Here is a 10,473-nt window from a genome sequence, read left to right as displayed (position 1 = left end):
AAGTGTTAAAGTCAGCACAGGCCTCCATGTTTCAACAGACGCCGCAAAACCTGGGCAAGTTTTCAGGGGGTGACACCGACCCCCGGCCAGGCCCAGAAGACAGGGCAGATGAGGACAGCCGTTAGGAACTGCGTTCGCGTCACGCCGGGGAGCCGACGCACAAAGCTACGTCCCCAAGCTCTCCCTCGGGGCCCCGCCCACTCCTCGTCCTAGAGCCCGCTGGGGGCCTAGAGAGGGCGTGGCCAAGGGTGAGGAGAGGAGACCGCGCAAGCGCACTCAGAACCGAGTCAATTAGCCAACTATTAATCTCGCGAGGGTTGAAAGTCGGTGGCGTAGGTAGTTGTCCTGGATGCTGGCGAGATAGATGATTTCTACCAGAGGAAGAAAAGGAGGCGGCGAAGCTAGTTCCTCGCGTCGGTCTCTTTCGCTTTCCTTTCCCCTTACCCAACCCTCCGCCCTCCCGTAAATTAACCCGCCTTCCCTGACCTCCGTGACCCAGGTGGCCCCGCCCACTCTCGTCGACGTGATTCCCGCCGTGAGGTAAGCGCCGGTCGAATCCCGAGCCCCGCGGAAGAGGAGGAAGACGAGACCGGGAGGCTGCTGGGCAGGGCTTAGGCTCTTAGCTGAGCCGCGGCGCAGGGGCGCATTCGGGTGGTCCTCTCGCACTTCCGTCAGCTCGTTGCGACGTAGCCACCCAGGCCTAGGTCTCCTCATCTCTGCCGGGCCTCTGGCAGCAGCGGGTGACGCAGACGGAACATCATGTCGTCCGCGGCCGAGCCTCCGCCACCCCCGCCTCCCGAGAGCGCGCCTTCCAAGCCAGCAGCCTCGGCCGCCGGCAGCGTGAGCAACAGCAGCAACAAAGGCGGCCCCGAGGGTGTCGCGGCCCAGGCGGCTCCCTCTGCGGCCAGCTCCGGCCCCGCGGACTCCGAGATGGAGGTGAGGGTGGCTTGTGGCGCGGGGAGAGCGTGCAGGGGGGCGAGGAGCTGGTTCCCTCGCCCAGATTTTAGTGCTCAGACGCAGAGCAGTACTCCACCCCTTCGGCACTCAAACTCGGCCTCAGACCCTTTGGAACCGGAATGATTCTTTCACCCTTGCGCCCTTGTGCTTAACCTACCCACGCCGACTCCTATGGATTTCTGGCATTTCACATTTACATTACTTATCTCTTTAGCGAACCTTGCCAAATCCTCGAACCCTTTTATCAGATGTTAGTGATTACTGAGGCAGAGAGGGATCTACCCGTTTTTGTTTTTTTTTTTTTGTTTTTTTCCCGGTGGACTCCCATAATTCCCTGGCCCATCCGATTCTTGGTTTTAGTTTCCACTAAACTTGCGGGATGGGCGAGGGAGATGCCCCTTAGTAGTCAGGGAGGGATGCACCGGGTGGGGAAGGCATTTAAAAAGCATTTAAAAGCTGCGCATCCGAGGATTCAGGCCTCCTTTTCTTAATCCCGGTCCTTGTGAGGGCGGTATCTGTTCTGGGCAGAAACAATGGCTAGAGCTGGATGGCCGAGTGCGCAGTGGGGATAAGCGGGGCGCAGCTGCTCCTGTGAAGGGAACGGAGGCTCCTCCCAAGCACTGTTCCTTTGGGAGGGAAGCGACCGAGGTAGCAGCAGCCGTCGTGGACGCCCATTTAATTTTGAGTCGGGGGATGGTTGGGAGGATGGATGAATTGATGAATCTGGGGCGGTTAGCTTTCAGTCCAGCGCAATTCCTCTTTTGAGGCCTTGGCCTTTTTTATTCACTTATTTTTTTATTTTTTGAAAATTGGTACCGCTCGCTGCCGAGCCTGCTTTAAGGACTGGGGTTGGCCAGGGTATGGTGACAGTGCTGCGGGGGTGGAAAGTTTGGGGAGTTGCCAGGCGGGTCTCTTGGGTATGCTCCAAGACTGTGCGATGTCTGGGAACAGAGTGATTGCTTGCTCCTTCCAAATTTTATTCCTGGCCTTCGATCGGTTTTGAGATATTTTAAAGTCGTAGCCCAAAGATTTCTGGGATTTTTCCATCCTTAAGATACAAGGGGTGAAGGTAATACTGCTCTAAAAAAAATGATTTTTTATACAGTATTAACAAATCAGTAAATGGAAGTGCAGTTTACCATTGAAGCGTTTTTGGCACAGCAGAGTTCTATTTGGGCACCCAAGGTCTAATCTAGAGTGAAGTAACATGTTAATAGTTTACGAGCGAACTTTTAGTGGTGAGGGTAGGTTTTGGTGCAATAGAACATTGATATCCTGTACTCTCAAGTGATTTTAGATCTGTTTCAAATTCCTCACTAGTGTTGCCTTACTTTTCTTAAGGTTTAAAGTGATTCTTCGGATTACTAGGGCTGGTTAACTTGGATTCCAGCTCCATGGTGTGGGGGTTTGAAGATCCATCAACTGAAAGCAGTTGTGTGTAAATGGACAATTCTCTGCACAGTGCTGTCCATAGTTTCTGTAAGCTTCTCAAAAGAGTCTCCATTCCAATTTTGGAATAACAACCAGTGTCTCACTAGAGATGTTATTTAAATATCAGAAAGAGTAATAAAGCCTAATTTGGCTTTTATTTGCTGTTTTTAAACTAAAGTGGAATTTAAGTATGGACATTTGTGTTTGATAGCCAGTACCAAATGAAGTCCAGGGTATTTTTATTTGCTCTATGAGGAAATTAGTCTTCTGATAAGTAGAACCTGTGGTAGAACCCAGGTCTGGCTCTGAAACTGATCCATTTCCCACACATTTTACTCTCATATTCTTTCAAGAAGGATGTTTGACAATTTCATTTCTTGAAGAATGACAGTTATTTTAACCTTCTCAGTACAGGAACATCAGTAATTTCATCTTTCATAAGTTTCTTCACTGACTAATTTTAGCCTGGATTTTTTTTCTCTGCATGTTATAGTGTGATTAAAAAAATTTTTTAAGTAAATGTACTTTCAGTCTTTTCTGAACTGAATTTGGAAGTCGTTGAGGTTCCCTGGTAAAAAACACATTTGAGCAAAAATATGTAATATATTTGGCAGTCTTAAATGCCTTTTTCTTGTTTGAAAGTAGAATTTAAGGCGGGTGTTTTTCAAAATTAGAAAACAAATGAAATCTTGCATTCACGAACTTTTTTGACAAGGCTGATCTTCCCAGAAATGTTAGCTAGCTTTCACACGTATTCAGTTAAGTTTTCATTTTTGCTTGGATACTGATAAGTCAAGGCAGTAATTCCAGTTTTTGTTTATTATAATCTTTTTGGCATTGTAGATTGAGCCTATCTTTGCCTTTTTTCGCTATTGACTAGACTGATTGATAGATAGGTACACTAAATGCCGACAGACTAGGAAGATAGACACACTGTGTATGTGTGTCATGTGACCTCAAGAGTCTTGGAGTCCAAATCCTTTTTTTTTTTTTTTTTTTTTTTAAACTATGGAAGAAATAATGACTACTGTTGGAAACCACATCTTATTTTTTTAGGGTGTATTTGGCCTTTCATGACATCCAATACTATTTTGTGAAGTAGGCTTACAGGTGGCTTTATCCTTTTTACTTGTGGAAACCAGAGATTTGTGATGAGCTTAAGTTACGGTTACACAGGTACCTAAAGCTCTTAGCAATGAAGTTAGACTAGAATTTAGGTCATTTGACCTCTTTACTACTCTACCACCTCCAGCCCTCCCAATTTTTTAATCACAGGTAGCTTTATTATAATACATAGTACCAAGCCCAGATTTGTACATTGTTAATGAAAATTATTCTTTTACCAACTATTCTTAGTTGCTGTTTTGATAGGTGAGTGAAACTTTGCAGTATAGTTGTTGCTGTTTTTTGTTTGCGGCATTTTGAATGTCAGGGTGAATAAATTCACAAGATGGGATATTTACTACCAGTTTAGGAATCAGATTGTTAAAGAGTATTTGATTTAGGATGCACGAAATTTTTTTATATTTTTCCAGAAGATGGAAATCAGCATGACTAATGATGCTGTATTTCAGGTTTATTGTTACATACAAGCAAGGTAGATACTGCAGTTTTATAATTAAAAAGGAACATGATTTCTTCATAGTATATACTATTTAATTTGGTTTCATAATTATTGAGTAAAAAAAGAGACATTTGTTGAAAGTTATTCTTTTATTCTAGGATGATGTAGATAATAGTCTTGTGTTGTTTAAATCTTGGCCAGTAGCCATGTAGTTTACATATTTGGGTTAAATAGGTTGTTTTCATCATGGCGTTTAATTTCATCAAGATATCCTATCAGGTTAGATAACAGCCATTTGAGTATCTAGCAAGTTTGCAGTAGAAATGTATTACTTAGAATGTGTTTTCAGCAGAAATTAGTTTAATAATGATGTGTTGACTATTTTTGAAGAACAATCCATGATTTTTCTTTCCTACCAGGAAGTATTTGATGATGCATCTCCTGGAAAGCAAAAAGAAATTCAAGAACCAGATCCCACTTACGAAGAAAAAATGGTATGCTCTAGGTATATGAATAGAGTCTATAATTACTTAAATTAAGTGACTGAATGGACCAAATTTCTGCATTTAATTTTTATAGTTGAGGTACAGATATTCAGTTGAAGTGTGTGTAACATAGGATACTGTAACTTTTGTTGTTTGCATACGTAAAGTACTTCTATACAAATATAGAAGTACTACATAAACGCACAAAATAATATCATATAAATATTTGGGTTATTTTATCTCCCTTTATTTTATGATTTAGTATCAGAGAGTGGGGAGAGTAAAAGACCAGAGAAGTAGTTATTCAAGATGTGTGCATTCTGCATCTATTTACTATTGTACTCTAACATTTCTTCTTGAATAGTTCAATCCTTGTCATTGGTTTTTTTCTTTTCTTTTCTTTTCTTTTCTTTTCTTTTCTTTTCTTTTCTTTTCTTTTCTTTTCTTTTCAAGGTTTTATTTCTAGGTAATCTCTGCGTCCAATGTGGGGCTTGAACTCACAACCCCAAGATCAGGTGTCAAATGCTGTATTAACTGAGCCAGTCAGGCGACCTCATCATTGGTTTTCTTTAAACTGAATTCTTCTCAATATTTACCTCTAGTCCAGATGCTTCCAACCATTGTATTTTCATTTTTTGTTGGACATTTAAGTCCCTTTGGTACCTCTTACTTAGGAATATCCAAAATTGAATTTATTCTGTGCCTCACACATATACTTAGTGTTACCTCAATCAATGACAGTTCCTCTTAATATATACCCAAGCTGTCTATAGCAGTACTTCATAATTTTAATAATCTTGCAAGTTAAACATCATAAATACTTCTCTTTTTCCCTTATTGCCCTAATTCATTTTTCTTCTGTTGCATGGGTTATTTCGTTGGCTTCTGTATTTGCTTCCTTTCTTATGATCGGGCCTCTTCCAGATATCTTCATACATTTTTCCAAATTTTTCAGTCTCCTAATCATTTCCTTTTTCAACATCATGGTCTTGACTAACATTTTCTTTTTTTAATCAAGCTCCCCTGTCATCTGCTAGCTCCTAACTATAGGTAAGTAAGTCTCAGTATCCACGCTTTATTCTTGAACCAAGGATACTGAATACTACTTGAGAAAACTGAATAATAGTGCTGATTGGTACCAAAATAAATTTATGGTTTTTACTCTCAGGCTTTTGGTATTTATTGCTCAACAATCCCACTTAGCCATTTTAAAACTTTACTTACTATTCTGGTTAAACTTTCTATTCCATTTCTGCCACAGCCTTATTTTCAGTCTTCCTCCACAAAGAATTATAGGCTTTTCTTTTCAGTTTATTTCCTATTTCCAAACATGTATGGCCTCTGCTACCCTGTGTCATTTCCTTTTGTTTCAGAGAGAGAAACTGGTTTAAAGCTACTGATTTTAATCTTCCATTTGATTTTATGATTCATGTCCTTCAGGTTCCTAATCTTACTCTATTTTTACTTTTTAAGGATCTGTTTTTTCCCTTTAAGATCTCACATCATTTTATGTTAATATTTTCATTCACAACCAAGGTCTTTGCCTGTTTTTCCCTCAATGTTTGCCATAATTATTCTGTAAATGTTGTTCTGAACTCCTCCTTGGTTCTTTGCAACTAGTTTATAATCCTACTACTACTTGAATGAATGAGTAGTGAGAATTTTGAAGTCATTGATCATGTGTAGAACTATGGTGAACTCTGTACTTAATTCCTTAAGGCTGTAGTTTCAAAACTTGATCATGCAGATCAAGTTTTGGATATTTTTGCTCTGAGGGGTTGTGAAGCACTTTGAAAATCTTAAGACATCTAGAGCCATTAAAGGTTTTTGAGCATTAGAGATATGTGATAAGATCTAAGAATGAGGGTGGAGGGGACCCTCTTCTCTGTTGAAGCATCATGTCTTAGGACTTTTCTGGTCATCCCCGTTAAAATTTTAGTGCCATTCCCAGTTCCTTTTATCCTGCTTTATTTTCCAAGCATTTACCTTCTGACCATCTTAAATAATGCCTTATGTTTATTTTTGATACTGGAATTTGATGAACAAATGTGCCTTTTCTGGTAGATACACAAAAGTAGTTGCTGAATTGAAAAGCTATTTAAGAAGATAATATTGATTGAAAACTTTGGAAGAAGTGAAGAATACTTAGTGATTTTTAAATACTGCAGAATAGCACTTCCCTTAAAATGTCTAGCTCTGACCTATCTGAATTAATTTCCATAGCTTAATTTATCTTGATTCCAAATATAATTACAAAAGTGAATAGATTTTTTTCAGGTCCAACATCTGCTAGTTGCTTGCCTTTTTTATTATATACATATAAAGAAATGAAATACTGTAAAATACGCATAAGTGTATTATCAGTACTTTAAAATAATTTTTAATCTTCATAGGGTACCTGGGTGGCTCCGTCAGTTAAACATCTGACTCTTTTTTTTTTTTTTTTTAAATTTTTTTTTCAACGTTTATTTATTTTTGGGACAGAGAGAGACAGAGCATGAACGGGGGAGGGGCAGAGAGAGAGGGAGACACAGAATCGGAAACAGGCTCCAGGCTCTGAGCCATCAGCCCAGAGCCTGACGCGGGGCTCGAACTCACGGACCGCGAGATCGTGACCTGGCTGAAGTCGGACGCTCAACCGACTGCGCCACCCAGGCGCCCCAACATCTGACTCTTGATTTCAGCTCAGGTCATGATCTCATGGTTTGTGAGATGGAACCCCACATCGGGCTCTAGGCTGACAGTGCAGAGTCTGGTGGGGATTCTCGGTCTCCTCTATCTCTCTCTGCCCCCTCCCCCCTTGCATGCTCTCTTGTGCATGCTCTCTCTCTCTCTCAAAATAAGTAAGCTTAAAATTATAAAATAGTTTGTAATTTTCAAAAACAAAAAACTGAAGCTTGTCTTCTATAGGAAATTATCATGGAGAGAAGTATGCTGATTTCAGTGATCTTAAGTTTTTTTTGGTTGAAATTCTTCCATTCTCTTAGTGTGGTAATAGAGAAGATTTCAAATGGCAGGTGTTAGAAATGAAAGGAAGAAATAGTATTAATAACTGCATTGGGTTAGTGAGTATTTCATGAACTTAATAGTTTTTGTTTTATTTTATTTTATTTTATTTTTTTTTTTAATTAAAAAAAAAATTTGTTTTTTCAACGTCTATTTATTTTTGGGACAGAGAGAGACAGAGCATGAATGGGGGAGGGGCAGAGAGAGAGGGAGACACAGAATCGGAAACAGGCTCCAGGCTCTGAGCCATCAGCCCAGAGCCCGATGCGGGGCTAGAACTCACGGACCGCGAGATCGTGACCTGGCTGAAGTCGGACGCTTAACCGACTGCGCCACCCAGGCGCCCCAATAGTTTTTGTTTTAAAGTAAGCTCTGTGCCCACCCAGCATAGGGCTCGAACTCATGACCCTGAGATTAAGAGTCTCGTGCTCTACTGACTGAGCCAGTCAGGAGCACCTTAAACATTTTCTTTCTTTCTTTGTTTCTTTTTTAATGTTTTATTTATTTTTGAGAGAGAGACAGAGCATGGATGGAGGAGGGGCAGAGAGAGAAGGAGACACAGAATCGGAAGCAGGCTCCAGACTCTGAGCTGTCAGCACAGAGCCCGACGCGGGGCTTGAACTCACGAACCGTGAGATTATGACCTGAGTCGAAGTCAGGTGCTCAACCAACTGAGCCACCCAAGCGCCCCTGGTCAGGAGCACCTTAATAGATGTATTTCAACCTGATGCCTTTTTAAAATTTGGCACAGCTTAACTGATGAATGACCAACACATTTTTTTCCATTTCTGAATAAATTCATTTCTTTGAAAACTGTTTTAATTTTTTAATGTTTTTTGGTCAACCAAATTGCTGTATAATTGACACACAACAGTTTTAATTTTAAGTTAATGAGGTTTGGCAAATTTATGCAATTAGTTAGCCACCTTATAGTCATGATGTAGGACATTTTTTTTATCCCGCCCAAAATGAGCTCTTGTCCTTATCCCCTTGAACACTCCAGATGAGCTTTCTATCTCTAGCTATAATTTCGTGTAAGTAAAATCATAGTACACAGTCTGTGTTTGTCTTCTTTCACTTAGTGTAATGCTTTTTTGTGTGTGTGTGTATGTGTGTGTGTGTGTGTGTGTGTGTGTGTGTGTATATATATATATATATGGTATAATGCTTTTGAAACTCATCTATGTTGTATGTCTCAGTAGTTCCTTTTTGCTGAGTTTATTGTATAGGGGAATGTTGAAGCTTTGATTTCTGAAGTTGTATTAATATTCTGATAAAATGTGTCTTAAAAACTTTTTGCAGCAAACCGACCGAGCAAATAGATTTGAGTATTTATTAAAGCAGACAGAACTGTTTGCACATTTCATTCAGCCTGCTGCTCAGAAGACTCCAACCTCACCTTTGAAGATGAAACCAGGGCGCCCACGAATAAAAAAGGATGAGAAACAAAACTTGCTATCAGTTGGCGAGTGAGTAAGAGTTTGTATTTCATAGTTGAAACAAACTTATTTTTGATAATCTTTATTAGAAACATTAAAATCACTTCATTAAGAATTTACTTCATTAAGAAAATTGTTTTAGGGCTGTTACTTATTTGGCCCCAGTTGTTGGCTTGATAAGATGTAGCCATACGTGTATAAATAATTAAGAATAATGCATAATGCCTTAGCTGTTACAGCATTATACTGTTTATGGAATTCAGATGTCATCCATTCCTTGGAGAGAAAACAAATGCAGAGTGTAAGCAACCTGTTTAACATCCCTTAGAAGTAATTAGAAGAGTCCAAGCTTGACTTTCGGTCTGATTTGGGATAGGCCCTAGTCATAATCCTCAAACATGCATCAAGTGGATTGCTTTTGTCTGAAGTCTGTGCTTGTGTATGGAATATAGTGATGATTTATAACACAGCAGTTTGTTTAAAATTTTTTATTATACCTAGTTGTCCTTCTGTAAATGTAAGTGCCAGATTGTGTCCTGCTCTTAGGTGGTTATTTAAAATGTGTAAAATACCTCTTAACATGTTTGGTTTATAAATACTGCCTTGGAATTTTTGTGCTGGTTGGATAATCAGGATGTTTAATTAGTAATAACTAATAGATTTAATATTAATAGATTTAGGGCAATCTCAGTTCTCTGGAATGACCATGTAATTCCCAAGGTGAAAAATGAAAAATAATCAGTAAATAAATACACTTAAAAGAGGAAATTACAAACTCACCAATAACATTAAGTTTACCACACAATTTACAGAAACACGGAAGTGTGAGCTATATCTTGAAGGGATTATGGTCAAAAAGCATAAGCATAATACCTTAATCTTACTTGGATATTCCAGTCATCTAATCTATCTTACCCATTGTGTGTAATCAGTGCTTTTGTTTTAATACTTATGAAACTTTATGAGAGACCCTTGTACTTCAGGTGTATTTAAATTGTTCTGACTTGAGAAGTTTCAGCTATTTAAATAGCATCAGATGTCGTGCTCTGGAAATGTGAACTACTATAATGGGTATTTTATAGTGTAGTTAATATGTGATGGAAAGAAACACTTGTATTAAGATTATATAACATAAAGGTATTCTATAGTAAATATATAATACATTGTTTAGCTTGGTCTTACTAGTGTTATTGGGGACAAGGAGTCTTGGTTTAGCACATTTCTTCTTTAACCTTTAGACCATCTTAAATGGAAATTTAGCTTATGTGAACTAATTAGGGTGATGGTACTGTCCTTAAGTATAAGGATGTGTGTGTGTGTGTGTGTGTGTGTGTGTATATATATATATATTTATTTATTTTAATCCATCATCCACAGTTACGTTCAGTTAACACTCAATTTGAAGTAATAAGCACATTCCAGCCTTTATCTTCAGTTTTATGACCATAATAATCAATCATCTTGATAATAGCCTGTGAGGAGATTTTGTTAAAAAAAAAAAATAAGAAAAGAAAGTTAAAGTTCTTTCCTAGTTGGAAGTGCCTGGATGGCTCAGTCAGTTAAGCATCTGACTCTTGATTTTGGCTCAGGT

The 10,473-nt window shown here is 39.3% G+C and overlaps 1 protein-coding gene across 1 annotated transcript in view; it reads left to right on the top strand.

Annotated features, from left to right (window-relative positions):
* The first annotated feature begins 284 nt into the window (after positions 1 to 284).
* SMARCA5 (SWI/SNF related, matrix associated, actin dependent regulator of chromatin, subfamily a, member 5) overlaps positions 285 to 10,473 on the top strand; it is a 39,585-nt gene continuing 29,396 nt past the window's right edge. The window contains exons 1-3 of the mRNA XM_045466691.1: positions 285 to 936; positions 4,372 to 4,446; positions 8,746 to 8,912. Of these exons, the coding sequence (XP_045322647.1) occupies positions 760 to 936; positions 4,372 to 4,446; positions 8,746 to 8,912 (419 nt within the window). The 5' untranslated portion in view covers positions 285 to 759. The remainder of the gene's footprint in view (positions 937 to 4,371; positions 4,447 to 8,745; positions 8,913 to 10,473) is intronic.

Source organism: Leopardus geoffroyi, chromosome B1 (genome assembly GCF_018350155.1).
Source record: "Leopardus geoffroyi isolate Oge1 chromosome B1, O.geoffroyi_Oge1_pat1.0, whole genome shotgun sequence".
NCBI lineage: Eukaryota > Metazoa > Chordata > Mammalia > Carnivora > Felidae > Leopardus > Leopardus geoffroyi.
Note: the sequence above shows the minus strand (reverse complement) of the source record. Positions and strands in the feature narration are given on the sequence as shown.